The sequence below is a fragment of the Nyctibius grandis genome, chromosome 17, assembly GCF_013368605.1.
Source record: "Nyctibius grandis isolate bNycGra1 chromosome 17, bNycGra1.pri, whole genome shotgun sequence".
In the NCBI taxonomy this organism is placed as follows: domain Eukaryota; kingdom Metazoa; phylum Chordata; class Aves; order Nyctibiiformes; family Nyctibiidae; genus Nyctibius; species Nyctibius grandis.
In genome coordinates, this window is record NC_090674.1 from 9119801 (window position 1) to 9134871 (window position 15071).

General features: G+C 45.2%; 2 protein-coding genes across 2 annotated transcripts in view; one reads left to right on the forward strand and one right to left on the reverse strand.

Annotated features, from left to right (window-relative positions):
- Window positions 1-15071, reverse strand: part of DAP3 (death associated protein 3) — a 173903-nt gene that overhangs the window by 45433 nt on the left and 113399 nt on the right. The window lies entirely within an intron of this gene.
- ASH1L (ASH1 like histone lysine methyltransferase) overlaps window positions 1-15071 on the forward strand; it is a 75210-nt gene that overhangs the window by 29884 nt on the left and 30255 nt on the right. The window contains exons 4-6 of the mRNA XM_068415024.1: window positions 1968-2069; window positions 5413-6154; window positions 7296-7475. Of these exons, the coding sequence (XP_068271125.1) occupies window positions 1968-2069; window positions 5413-6154; window positions 7296-7475 (1024 nt within the window). The remainder of the gene's footprint in view (window positions 1-1967; window positions 2070-5412; window positions 6155-7295; window positions 7476-15071) is intronic.

A 15071-nucleotide genomic window follows, 5' to 3' on the forward strand; every position in this document is an offset into this window, starting at 1 on the left:
AAATCACTTTGGTGCGTTCCAGGATTCTCCCATCGTCTTTACCTTAGGATCTCAATTCACGTGTTGAAGCACGTGAAGTTTAAGTTTTAGGGAAATAAAACAAGTTACAGTAAGAAAATATGTATATGTAAGAAAGAAAACAGAAATAGGTGTTTCCTCATCACCAAAGATGTCGTTACCAGTTTTGTCCCTTAACCTTTCAACAGTGATGTGATTTCTATAGTTTTTTAAAAATTATTTTTAACTTAAAGAATGGTAATTGTGATTGCTGCTGCCTGATGACCTCCTGCAGTGACAAGCCAATATCTGATGATTTTTTTGTAATACCAAGCCCTGTGCCTTCAGAACATGTGGTGAAACATGTTTTGCAGGTGCCTAAAATCCGATAGTGCATTACACTTCTTTGTGTTCAGGTAATAATCTCTCTCATTTGTTTCGACCATGGGGTTTTTACGTGTTTGCCATGGCTGACTGAAGCAGAATACTTTTTTTTGTGTGACAGGATCTTAAAAAGGAAAAGTTTAAGAATAGAAAAGGGGTTTTAGGGCTTCCCAGCCTGGTCCCACACCAGTTCAACCCCACCATCACCCACCTCTTCAGCAGGGAGGGCTGGAGACAAAGAAACAAATAGCAAGAGACAAATCTAAAGAAGGTACTTAAGAAATTTTTTTCCTAGTTTTGCAGCTTCCTGCAGTTTATAGTGTCTCACATGAAGCAGTTCTGCCTGAGGAGTGGACGAGAAGTGCTGTTACAAAGCGAGGTGGATTGAAAATCAGCTGACCTGCCAGATGCAGAGGGTTGTGATCAGCAACACGAAGCCCAACTGGGGGCCAGTCACTCCCAGTGTACCCCAGGGATCAGTATGGGCTCCAGTACTATTGAACCTCTTCACTAATGACCTGGCTGATGGGACAGAGTGCACCCTCAGCAAGTTTGCAGAGGATGCAGCGGAGAGGAGTGATGGATACACCAGATGATTGTGCCGCTGTTCACAGGGACCATCCCTGGCTGGTGCAATGGGCTGGAAAGACTCTTAGGAGGAACAGTGTCTTGGGATGCATGAGGAAGAGTGTTGCCAGCAGGTCGAGGGTGATGATTATTCTCCTTTACTCAGTCCTGGGGAGACCACATCTGGAGTGCTGTGTCCAGTTCTGGGCTCCCCAGTACAAGACAGACACGGACATGCTGCAGTGAGGCCAGTGAAAAGCCACAAAGATGACTTAAGGGATTGGAGCATCTGTCACACAGAGAGGTGCTGGGAGAGCTGGGACCGCTCAGCCTGGAGAAGAGAATGCACAAGGGAGATCTTACCAATGTGTACGTGTGCTTGACAGGAGGGAGTAAAGAAGAAGGAACCACACTGTTCTCGGTGGTGTCTAGTGACAAGACAGGAGGGAACGGGCACACACTGAAGTACAAGAAATTCTGTCCATACATCAGAAGAAAGTGTCTTACTGTAAGGGTGATTGAGCTCTGGGCTGTGGAGTCTCCATCCTTGGAGATGTTGAAAACCCAACTGAACGTGGTGACCCTGAGCAACGTGCTCTAGTTGACCCAGGTTTGAGCAGAGTGGTTGGTCTAGGTAATCTGCAGAGGTCCTTTCCAAACTCAACTGTTCTGTGAAAATCAAGGCATGAAGCTAGAGGGTTCATTTGAGAGTAGAAATATGGGGGGGGGTTGTTTGTTTTCATTTTTTACATAAAAGCAAATAACTCTGATGTTATTAAGTGGCTTTTTCTCGTGGCTTGTTTGCTGTCCTACCTATGCCATTAGCCTGTGAGAAATCCCTTCTTGATGGTCCATTTCCATCCTTCTCCACCTACGTGCATCATAGCAAGCAAGGGCTAGTAAAGCTAAAAAGGAGTAGTCTTAGTTTGAATATTTAGCATCTACAGTGTGTTGTATTGGCACTGCCAGACTGAAATGATTTCTTTTTGTGCTTTTCTCTTCCCTGATCTGCTTTTCAGGCACTTTGCCAACACAGGACAAACCTTCCCAGAGGCAGTCAGAGAGCACAAATTGCAGCCCTTCCAGAAAGAGATCAACATCTGAGAGCACATCTTCTACAGGCAAGTAATATTTGGTGGCCTTGTTTTAGGGACCACTGCTATGCTAAGACCTCTGCTACTACAGACAGCTGAGACAGCATTGCTAGGAGAACTTTAACGGCAGCAATATGTTCATGGAGGTACTGAGTTTTTCCACTTACATTTTAGGATATAAGTGCTGCAAATTGGATTGTAGAACAGAGAAACGAGCTGGCACTCACAGAAGCAGCGCCATAGCTATGGCAGAATGGAATTTGGTTCCTCATGAGGTTGAGTTAGTCTTCATGAAGCTCAGTGCTTTAATGCTAGCAAGACCTGTGACACTACAGTTAATCAATGAATTAGATGAATAGATTAATTCCTCCGTGGGGAAGAGCTTGACTTCTGCACTGTTCTGAAGGCAGATGGTTTTCTGCCCTTGGGTAGATAACTGTTAGGACCAAGATGGGGTGTGGCGTTACGCTTTCCTCGTAGCACGTGAGAATCCCACTAAGGTCATGGAGGATGACAAGCAGCTCATCCCAGTCATCGCTAATGATACAGTTGTGAATGACTCTGGGCAGGTCAAAAATGATAGTAGGAGAGAGATGGAAGTACTGAAAGCCGTGGGAGCTCTGGTAGCATCCTCAGCAATTCTGTCCAGTGAGGACCAAGTCTCAGATGCGCAAAGTCAGCATGAAGTTGAGCAAACGTGTGCTGATAGGACATTGAGGGAGCTGGCTTTCTCAGCCATGGGCTGGTGTACTGTGCAGGTTGCTGCTTGAGGAAGTCTGTCTTTATTCGCTTCTTGAGGAAGGGAGAGGTACTTGTGATGTGTTTTGAGCTTGCTGTTGTAAGGAGGTCAGACTGGTGCAGTCACACTGTGTGTGAATGTGTGCCTGTTGCTACCTGTCCCATTTTCACACCTACAAAACAATTCATTGACCAAATTGTCAGAGGGAAGATGTGAAAATGTTCGTATCCTGTATATTACTGGCACGTTTTTCAGCCATGTAGTAAAACCAGACCCTGTTTGCAGACCCTCTGGGACAAATGCGATGTGAGCTTACCTGTGACTGGACACAAAAAAACACATAATGTTGACCAATCCTGTAAGAAACCCAGTTGTAGAAATAACTCCTTTTAGCAGAATTCAGGCATTCTTTGGCACCCAAGTTGATTGCAAATTTGTAGTAAACATCCTTAAGATTGGTACTTACAAAACTAGTTATGATTTTCCTATAGAAAGAATGTGCCAAAACTGCTCTTTCATCCTCCCTTCACAAAGATATTTGCAACAGATGCTTTATTCAGCATATGCTAAAGGAAGTAATCAGCGGTGAAGAAGGATTATCTCTTTTTTTTCCTTTCTGTCTTGTTAACTTTCCTTTACTTACTCCTTTTAAAGGAGCAACTGCACTCGGTGTGAGTCTGTGTATAGGAGGGTGTTAGAAGTTCAGGCATGTTTTGTGCAGGAGAGCATAAGAATGAGATGAATCACAAGTTTATCAACTTCAAAGTCGTTGAACTGATGACGCAGCTGAAAAGACCAGTCTTTGTTATATTTTCCGTAGATCTGGCATGCACGTGGGATTTCAGTGCGTTTGTCAGAGAGCTGCTTTATTACCAAGGGCTGCGAGCGTGCCTGAGCGGGGCTGCAGCTGTTTTGGGCATCCCAGCCTTCAGTTGTCCCATCCTTTTGGATCAGTTTCCCAACAGAAACACTAGTTCAAGGACATCCATTCGACTTGGTGTCCAAATGTGGTGTATAGTTTGGTTATCAGTAGATGGGGCGGCTGTTTGCAGAGCTCACGGTGCTGAACAGATGGTATTTCTGTGAGGAACCCTCAGCTCCATCCCGATGTGGATTTAAAGACCGTAAGAAAACCAAGGGTAATTTATCTTTATTATTTCATCTAAAATGGAATGCTGAAAGTGTAAATCCTTCCAGTCCTTTCAGAGTTGTTCAGGTTGCTGGGTTTTCCAAGTGATTACATTTAGGCTGACAGCAGTGACCCGACAAGTATGTTTCTCTGTTCCTTTTTCACCCTGTCAGAAGAACGTTGTTCATAGGAGGATTTTTAGAACTTGTTATGCTGATTCTTCCTCCTTTAAATCGTGCACTCTCTGAAGCATGTTTTCATTTGCACTGCAAATTCATGGCTTTGGAATCTTAATGAGGAATACATCTCTCCAGAGTACCACACTTGGACTAGTGAGCACTAGGACTAAATAATATTTATTTTAAACTGTCTGTGCTTTATCTTTGTCAGCTAATGCATAATCTCCCTCCTGCCAAATGATAGAAACCCTTTTATAAAAACATTTTGTTGTCTTCCCTTTAAGTTACCTTTACACTAGTACCTACTCTTCAGTCTATAGCCTTGCACCCACTAGTTTAAGTAGATCTAATCTAAATAATCGTTCGCAATTACAGTAACATTTTGTAAATGCTAATGTGCAACTGTGGTATATTTGTGAGAAGGCAGCATCCATTTTATTCCAGAAAGAACAGGGTTTCTTCTGATTAAATGTTATCACTAAGAACCAGCAGGGCAGCTTTGGGAAGCTCTTAGTTTGGAACAAATCCCTTTTTAATACAGCATAATCTATATGGTTGACCTGGAAATTCTCTTTTTCAGATACCAGTTTGCAGCTCTAAAGCATATAACATTTGTTTAAAAAGTGAGATCTAACCTTATTTCCTGTGTCATTTAGCCTTTCTATTTTGTCCAGATATTTTCATTTACCTTTATCCAAGCCTGTGAAAAATTACATGCATGCTAATTATCAGTCTGACCCAGTGAAGATTTAAAAAGATATTTTGATTTACCTTTATCCAAACCTGTTCTTTATTGCAGTCTGTTCTGTCATCATTACGCTTGTTTTTTTGCTAAAGAAACTGCAAGAGCAATGAAAAAGTTGTTTCAGTGCTTCCAAACTACAAAAAAAGAAAAATTAGTTTGAAAACATTTCAGATTGTTGCTCAATTTTTTAATCAGTATTTAATTTTTCTGTACACAGAGGGTTTCTTATTTTTAGTGTTGAATAGAAAGAAACTTGAGAATAATTCTGGACTGTACGTACACAGGGAATGCCCTCATTGCTCTTTGCTGTTGGAAGTGGGGGACTGTGTGTGAATAAAGATAAATTAATTGTATGTGAAAACTGATGATATAAAGTGTAGACTTTACTGACTTGCATCGCTCGGTCCCTTTCCCGTTAGAACTTGTGTTACAAAAATTGCTGTCTTGTCGTTGAATATTCTGGGCAATTATAGGATATAAAAGGCTGTCAGTCTATCCAACTATTTTATTTTAATTCCAGCCCTATTTGATTATATCTCAAGTCTGTTTCAGTATCTGTAAGTGCGTTTGTGTTTCAGTGATCGGAGTCCCTACGCGGGGAGCGAGGCTGGCGACTGCCGTTGATGATTCAGTGGATACCTTGCTGCAGCGCATGGCACAACACGAAGGTCAGGCTACTTTGGACAAAACCTTAGAAGCAGTCATTGCAAACGTGTCTGTTCCACCATCAGCTAGTCCTGCTCGAAACCACAACAGGGAGAGAAGTCTGGGGAAACAGGACAGCCTCATAGCTCCAGCAATTCCCAGCAGCTCGTGCAGCGATAGTATCTCACTCCTCTCAGACAGACTCCCAAACAGCTACTCCCCACATCATCTCAAGAGAAGCGTGGTTGAAGCCATGCAGCGACAAGCTAGGAAAATGTGCAATTATAACAAGATCTTGGCGACAAAAAAAAATCTTGACCACGTCAATAAAATTCTGAAAGCCAAGAAGCTGCAAAGGCAGTCACGGACAGGGAATAATTTTGTGAAGCGCCGGCCGGGTAGGCCCCGAAAATACCCGATGCAGGCTGTGGTATCGATGCAAGCCTTCCAGGCGGCTCGACTGGTCAGTCAGGAGTTAGAAAAAAGAGAAGAAAGCAGCAGTCCCTTACATCTTGGACCCGATACCATCACAGATGTGATTGAAGCTGTAGTGCAGAGTGTGAACTTGAATACAGATCACCGAAAAGGCTGGAAGAGAAAGAGGTGGCTTGCAGAGGAACAGGCCAGGAAGCGACAAAAGTCTTTACCAGAAGAGGAACAGGAGAGCAATAAGAGGTAATTCCCTTACAATTTTGTACCCTCACTATAGTCATTGTTGATTTTATAACATTTCAACCCATGAAGGAGTCCTACTCTAATGAGCTCTGCTTGTTACATCTGTTTTTATTAAGGAGGTCAGTTTAGAGGGAGCTAATATGCGAGTGTTAAGTATGCTTAAGGTCTTCCTAAGTTACTGAACACACCCCAAACGGGATGGAATCTCAGGTAATCTAAAACTGTTGGTTTTGTGCTTGTGTCTCAAAGCAAGTTTTATGTTTGTCTTGGTGAAGAATACTTTTAATGAGTTGGTAACAGGTTTACTGATGAGATACCGTAGAAAAAACTGTTCCTTCATCATGTGCGGAATGAGGAACTGCAAGAGCTACCTGCGCCATGGGAGTCTTTAGGAGTGTGACTCATGTGCGTTACAAACAAATACTTACAAGCAACACAGAATGTCAGGTGAGATCAGTTGATACACAGCAAATAAAGAATAAAACCAAAGCGGCAAGGAGGAGTTAAGGTGTGCACTTGTGCAATCACTGGCTGGTAAAGGATCACACCAGAAATCTGTCCCTGGTCTAGTCTTCACATGCTGATCCCCAAAGTCATCAATACAAACAGATCAAACTCTTCCAGAAGTTTTCCTTCGTGCATTTTCAGAATAGTTCTGAAAAATAACCATCTGTTGGCGTTTCAGAAGGGAATACTGTCACATAAGCATTTAGATGCACAGAATGTTGCTGGAACCACGCGTTCAAAGTGTGCATTGTGTGGCTTTCCTGAAGGCCAAGAGAAGGTTTACCACGTACTATTTTTAGAGTACAAAAGCAGATAGCATAAGCCACCTTCTACATTACTCAACTGAGGCTCTAAGGGATAAACATTAGCAGTACAAACAACATTCTTTTTGTAATAATTAATAATAATGTTACTATAAAAAGATCATACATTTCTTATGATTACGCTTAACCACCACTTGATCGTGATCATTGAATCGCATTTTTTTAAAAAGCTGAGACATCTGGTCATCCAGAAACACAGACTTTTTTTTTCTGCTGACCAGCTTATAGAGAGGAATAATGAAATATGGCAAGATAATATTTATGGCAAGAAATATGGTAAGATAATCTTCAATCTTTACTTTTTCTTCCAGTTTTTCTGAGACAGTAGCTGAACCTCCCAGTCCACATGATGCCCTTGGGAAACCACATGAATCTGAAAACACTGGACAGCCTTTGCCTTCTCTAGCCCAGCGTGAGAAAAAAGCGCCTCGACCCCCAAAGAAGAAGTACCAGAAGGCAGGACTCTACTCTGATGTGTACAAAACAACAGAGTAAGTAATACCAGTGAAAAGCTGCTGTCTGATAGTCCGGTGGAAACTGTCTCCTTTCAACTAGAGCCATAAAGAGCTGCTACTAATGAGTAGCTGAAATAAAACCATCAACTTAATTCAAGCCTGTGAAAAATTACATGCATGATAATTATCAGAGTCTGACCCAGTGAAGATTTAAAATGTAACCCCAGTCAGAAAGCAGCCTCCACCAATCTGAAAGTGTTTGAGTATCGACCTTGAAGAAGGTAAGAGAGCGTCATTCGACAGTCTTAACGATCACGGCAGTAAAAGTGCTGGGAGAGCTTGAGGTGTTCAGGTACCAAGTACAGTATCTACATAAAAGGGACCATTAGTTTTTTGTTTTTATTGACTGAATGATGACAACTGGTCATCTTTTATGTGAAAGAATTTCAGATATGCACCCTGTTCGTTTCACAGTTAAGTGAGGTTTGTCTCCTTCACTTTCTATGAGATGTTTAGAGTAAAAATCCAGCATTCTTTTATTTTTTTCACTGGTTGGCTCAAAACCTAGTGTGCATTAGGAAGTGAGCATCTCCTGTTTCTGATAACCAGCTCACTTCTGCTTCCATTTATAGTTATCTGAGTTCTCTACAGCCATTTGAACAAATGTGTGGAAGTCAAGAATTTGCACTTCTTTTATCATATGATCTGACAGATGAAAAAGAGAGAAAACCAGGCAATTTCTCATGATGTTGTAGCCCACTTAAAAATGTTACAGAGACCACTAAGAGATTGCTAGTATAGTTTATCAGCTGCTCCTGGTGTCTTCTCTTTCCATGGTAGAATGAGGGCATCGATGAAAGGATCAAGACTCTAAGGAAGAAATAAAGACCTAGGGCTGATCACAGTGAGACTGGTTACATTTCTAACAGTTTAAAAGCATATGTGCTAGAATGTTCAGCGTTTGGATGTTCTGTCACTGGTAAACACAATCTTGCAACATTCAAATATTCCATCATAAAAATTAGGTCTCTTGCCTTAGGAAGAGACCTGAGAGAGTCTCTTCTCATTTTATAAAATGTTACTACGTTGTCAGACCTATTCAGCCAAGGGTGGACCTTTATTTCATAGACAGTAAGCAAACATGTCATGTGAAAAGATGTATGAATACAGAACGTGAAAGTCAAGGTTTGTAGATATTGTGGATGATGATGGAATCGAGTTCACCCTGGAGAAGGCCATGACAAAGCTGGGCTCTGCTTACAACCCTCCCTCTCCCATCGCATTTTGTGTTGCAGTTCCCTGGAAACTTAAAGAGATCTGATTTGGTCTTCCCCTTTGCTTGTTTCTCCACATGCTGAGTTCTTCCAAAGAAGGGCAACGAAGGTGGTGAAGGGTCTGAAGCACAAGTGTGATGAGGAGCGTCTGAGGGACCTGGGGGTGTTTAGTCTGGAGAAAAGGAGGCTGAGGGGAGACCTTCTCGCTCTCTACAGCTGCCTGAAAGGAGGGTGTAGCGAGGTGGGGGTCAGTCTCTTCTCCCAAGTAACAACTGATAGGACAAGAGGAAACAGCCTCAAGTTGCAACAGGGGAGGTTTAGGTTGGAGATCAGGGACAATTTCTTCCCCAAAAGGGTTGTCAAGCCCTGGCACAGGCTGCCCAGGGCAGTGGTGGAGTCCCCATCCCTGGGGGGATTTAAAAGCCGTGTAGATGTGGTGCTGAGGGCCATGGGTTAGTGGTGGCCTTGGCACTGTTAGGTTTACAGTTGGACTTGATGGTCTTAAGAGTCTTTTCCAACCAAAAGGATTCTGTGATTCTATGACAGAACTGTGGCCACCTCCGCTGAGGTGTCTTGTCTTACAGCACGGTGCAGCTTGAAGGGCTGATCCCACCATTCCTTCATGGGTCTCTTCTTTACTAAACTGGTTCAGCAAACTAAATCAGCAGAACAATATTCACTTGTTTTATAATTAATTTTTCTGCTGATTTAACTTGCTGTTCCAGTTCCACTGCACAGTCAGACATATGTCAGTGCAAGAGGAGAGCAGACGTTCGTGGTGTTATCCTTTATATAGCTTCCTGCTGCAGGAGTATGAAAACATGATCTTAGTGGAGAACAAAAATGCAGCTCGGTAACCATGCGGCACCCTCTAGTGATGGTACAGTTAAGTGTTACCACCGTCTCCACTAAACCAGTCTCTGCATTCCCTGTTAATGGGTGTTGTACTCACCATTTTCTGTATGTCTGTTTGTAGTATTCAGTTGCAGACAATGCCTTAAAAACCATTCTCCTGCTCTGTTGGATCTTTCTTAAATACTTCCTAAACATCCTCAGAATGTAGGAAGTAGTGAAAGTTTTACTGAGGTTTGCTGTTACAATTTACAGCCTCTCTCTACATAAACAACAGCACAGAAAAGGTTTGTCACCTCATTGACAGTTTTAATCTGCTGTTAGAAGAGAAGAGTCTGCGTTATTTCTCTGCAGACACTTGGATCGTACAGTTTGCCACAACGGGATTTCACTCCAACTCACCTTGCTCTAGAAACTTTATTAGAATCATAGACTCATGGAATCATAGACTGGGTTGGGTTGGAAGGGACCTTAAAGACCACCCAGTTCCCACCCCCCTGCCACGGGCAGGGACACCTTCCACCAGACCAGGTTGCTCCAAGCCCCATCCAACCTGGCCTTGAACACTGCCAGGGAGGGGGCAGCCACAGCTTCTCTGGGCAACCTGGGCCAGGCTCTCACCACCCTCACAGCAAAGAATTTCTTCCTCAGATCTCATCTCAATCTCCCCTCTTTCGGTTTAAAAATGTTCCCCCTCATCCTGTCACTCCACGCCCTTGGCAAAAGCCCTTCTCCCGCTTTCCTGTAGCCCCTTCAGGTACTGGAAGGTGCTAGAAGGTCTCCCCGGAGCCTTCTCTTCTCCAGGCTGAACAGCCCCAGCTCTCCCAGCCTGTCTCCAGAGCAGAGGGGCTCCAGCCCTCGCATCATCTCCGTGGCCTCCTCTGGACTCGCTCCACCAGCTCCGTGTCCTTCTGCTGTTGGGGCCCCAGAGCTGGACGCAGCACTGCAGGGGGGTCTCAGGAGAGCGGAGCAGAGGGGCAGAATCCCCTCCCTCGCCCTGCTGGCCATGCTGCTGGGGATGCAGCCCAGGACACGGTTGGCTTTCTGGGCTGCGAAACACAGTGAAGAAAGCTCAGACTGTGATTCCTTGCAAATGAACTAAGAACAAAAGGAACGGTTTCTGGAGTCAGTCTCAGTTCTACCTCAATTTCCGAAAGTTATTTTGTAGGCAGCATTAGCTGATCTGATGTTAACCTAGTTATTAATTAATCAAAATATTGTATATTGTTTAGGGAAATAAAATATTTTTAGATAATATGATTTTTGTCAGTCATAACAAATATGAGTCCTCATTGCAGAAGTGTAATCTGTAGAATTTGCTGTGATCAGCCCTGAATTGCATCTCACCCGTCGTTAGGTGTCCAGAGCTGCTCAAAGACTCTGATTGCACAGACATTGTAGTTCAGTGCAGGCCTCTTGCTCTTCTGGGACGTGGTATTTCCACGCAATGGGCATGTGTTACTCCTACAGTGCCTCCATTTTGCTGATGTCAGAGTTTGTGGAGCTGCAGGGTGACTCAGAGTAGGTAATTGGACATTTTAAGATGCGAACCTATTGAAAAATCAGCCAACTGAATGAAAATGCCGGTCTAAGGTTGCAGTTGAGCAACTGCTTTGAGTTGGCATAAGCTAACATTACTCTAAAAGAATCAGTTTTACTTTCTCCTCACCTTTGTGGCTTATTCCTGTCCCTGTGCTGTCCCTCCCTTTGTCCCGTCATGATGACCAGGGCAGCTGAACCAGGCTGGGATGGTGATTCAGAAGAAATCCAGCCTTCCACAGGAGGTTTCCTGGTGCAGTTAACCTCGCAGTTCCACCAGCACAGGTGGGGAGCATCAAAGCCAGCTTGTACTGACCTAAAATGTTTGTCAGACTATGGTCTCAGAGAGAAAATCGGGCTCCACGCCTCGAAAATGTAATTGTGTGTTCCACGGAGAGCTAATCCCAGCCAACACAGTAAGAGTGTAGGGAGAAGACACTAGAAGCTGGAGAGGGGGAACAGAAATGGAACACTGTATCGGAAAGAAAGGAAGGAGAGGGATGGAGAGAAATGGAGGTACAGGAAAGAAGACTGTGGTTCTGGTCTTTGTTCCATCCTTAATTTGCCTGAGACTTTAGACTGACATTCTCAGTCTAAGCCTGACATACAGCCTTTGGAGAGTGGTACAAAATGTTCTCATCTTCAGGATGGCCTGAGACCTGGCCTCTATCAGGAATAGTGCACCCAGCTGCTCTAGGGAAGGGATCGTCCCTCTGTACTCGGCACTGGTGAGGCCGCACCTTGAATCCTGTGTCCAGTTCTGGGCCCCGCACTTCAAGAAAGGTGTTGAGGTGTTGGAGCGAGTGCAGAGGAGGGTGACCAAGCTGGTGAAGGGTCTGGAGGGTCTGACCTCCGAGGAACGGCTGAGGGAGCTGGGGGTGTTTAGCCTGGAGAAGAGGAGGCTCAGAGGTGACCTTAGTGCAGTCTACAACTACCTGAAGGAAGGTTGTAGCGGGGTGGGAGTCGGCCTCTTCTCCCAGGCAACCAGCGATAGGATAAGAGGACACAGCCTCAGGCTTCGCCAGGGGAGGTTCAGGTTGGACATCAGGAAGCATTTCTTCTCAGCAAGGGTCATTAGACACTGGAAGGGGCTGCCCAGGGAGGTGGTGGAGTCACCATCTCTGGAGGTGTTTAAGAAAAGACTGGACATGGCCCTTAGTGCCCTGGTCTAGTTGCCATGGTGGTGTCAAGGCAATGGTTGGACTCGATGATCCCAGAGGGCTCTTCCAACCTCATTGATTCTGGGATTCTGAGAAGAGTCACTTCGCCATTGCTCTGTTATTGGGAGCTTGCAAGAGAGGCCACGTTAGTCTGTGGTTGCTGAGTGGGCCGTGTACAAAATGGGTGTTTTAAATTTATCCCCACAGAAACTGAACCAAACGACTCTAGGCAGTGGTTTGTAGCGAGGGGAAGCATTTCTTATCTAGCCAGGCTTATGTTTCAGTCTGTCAAGGGATCAGAAACGTACTCCTCCAGCTTACTGTTGAACGTATGCTGCCTGAAACGTTCGAAGGTGTCATTTCTCTGTGTTTATTGGTGAGGTCTCACCCTGTTGTAACTGGCTTCCTTGAAAAGGGGAGGGAGCGATCCTGGCTTTCTGGAGAGACCTGTTGCTTTTCGACTGCAACAATCATTCTATCTGATGATTGAGGGAAACGTCTTAAAGAGCATGGTATGAAAATGAGCAGGTACTTGTCCTTGATAGCAGCGCAGCCACCTGATCCTAGGAGTTGGTTTAGTCCTGGGAACTCCTGCGATCTGCCCGCTCTGTAGCGAGGTGTATCTAGCTAGTAAGTATTCCCGCTTAGCTAAAATACGACACAAACAGAATGTGATTGAAGTGGTAGCAAAGGAAACCTGTTGTCAGTCCCACAGCCCTGAGTGAGGCGAGTCAGACAGACCAGGCAGTGGTACCCAGCGTCAGCCAAGAGTCGGGATTGCCAGACCAGTCTGTGGTGACAAGGCAAGGCCAAGGTTAAGTGGGGAAGTCAATCTGCAGGTCAGGATCAGGTCTAGTGATGGTAACCAGGGTCAGACACAGTCCAGGATTGCCAGGCAGATCCTAGGTCAAGCCAGGAAGCCAGAGTGTGGCTCGGCCACCAGATCCAGATTGAGAGGAGCCCTGAGGAGAAGGACTTGGGGGTGATGGGTGATGAGAAGCTCACCATGAGCCGGCAACGTGCGCTGGCAGCCCAGAAAGCCAACGGTGTCCTGGGCTGCATCCCCAGCAGCGTGGCCAGCAGGGCGAGGGAGGGGATTCTGCCCCTCTGCTGCGCTCTCCTGAGACCCCCCTGCAGTGCTGCGTCCAGCTCTGGGGCCCCAACAGCAGAAGGACACGGAGCTGGTGGAGCGAGTCCAGAGGAGGCCATGAAGATTCTCAGAGGGCTGGAGCCCCTCTGCTCTGGAGACAGGCTGAGAGAGCTGGGGCTGTTCAGCCTGGAGAAGAGAAGGCTCTGGGGAGACCTTCTAGCACCTTCCAGCACCTGGAGGGGCTACAGGAAAGCGGGAGAGGGACTTTTGACAAGGGCATGGAGTGACGGGACGAGAGGGAACGGTTTTCAACTGAAAGAGGGGAGATTGAGATGAGATCTGAGGAAGAAATTCTTTGCTGTGAGGGTGGTGAGAGCCTGGCCCAGGTTGCGCAGAGAAGCTGTGGCTGCCCCCTCCCTGGCAGTGTTCAAGGCCAGGTTGGATGGGGCTTGGAGCAACCTGGGCTGGTGGAAGGTGTCCCTGCCCGTGGCAGGGGGGTGGGACTGGGTGGTCTTTAAGGTCCCTCCCAACCCAAACCAGTCTGTGATTCTGTGCCCCACAGCTCCCGTGGCTGTGGCCAAGCTGGAGATGGGCGCACCCACAAGGCAGTCCAGGCAGGGAGTGAACGTCCAGGGCTGAGCATCAATGGATCTGCAGGGGCCGTGGGCAGAGGGTGTGGATGGAACCTCCCCATGAGGCTGGTTGGGGTCATAAGGGCATTTTGGTGGCACTTGGGGCCCTGGCACTGAATTTAAGCTTCTGCGAGGCTATCAGCGTGCGTCAGGAGAGTGACAGGGTCTTCTCAGGAAGAGAGCAGCTAACCACAAAATCAGAACCTTTATTGCGTGCCCAGAAAACCCAGCCTAAAATAACTCCTTATCTTCCTAGTGGGAATATGTGGGTCTCTTAGTCCAGACCTTTTCTTGATAGCGTGGAGAGACCTTTTTAAATTCATGAGGCTTCTTTTTGCATGTTATTTATGTTTATAAAACTACTTGTCTTGTTTATACTTGATTATTTTAGTATATTCCCTTTTTTTCCTGAATAATTACGCTTTATTTTGACACCTCAGCCTTTCCCTCTGCAGTCCCAAAGGTATTGATGGCCTCTGTTCAGCTTACTGATGTGTCATAACAATTTTTTACGTGCCTCTGACAATACTTCATCGCTGTGTTTGGAAGGAAAACAGAGTAGGTGCTTTCCCTGGCGTTCTTTGTGACTAGGTCTAAGACGGGTGTGTCTGCAGTGCCCGAAGAAATTCATGTTATATTTTGTGTTTTTAGATAATTGCCTTCTGCATTTCCTTTCTGGACTGGTTTCCTCCTTGCTGTTTATTTACCATCATTTATTTTTGCATCGGCTTCCTTTGCAGTGAATATGTGGGTGTTAAAGGGTCCACGTTTGGCTTGAATTAAGTCACTTTTCTATTGAATGTTTTTCCTTTTTTATTTTTTTTCCTGCCTTTGGTTTAAGGATTTGCTTGAAATGCCTCTTGGAAATGAAGGTTCACACTTTGCCTTCTGAAAATACTTTTCCTTCTTCATAAGAACTTGCTTTCCAGGTCTTAAAGTAGTTATTTTATGGCCTTTCTTTGCAACTCTTAGTGATTCAGCGAAGCACAACTTGGAAGGACAGAAGATGTGAGCTGGGGCTTGTTTTCTTTTTTTTCCTGTTTTTTTGGGGGGTTTTTTTAATCCTCTCTAGAATATATTTTTTG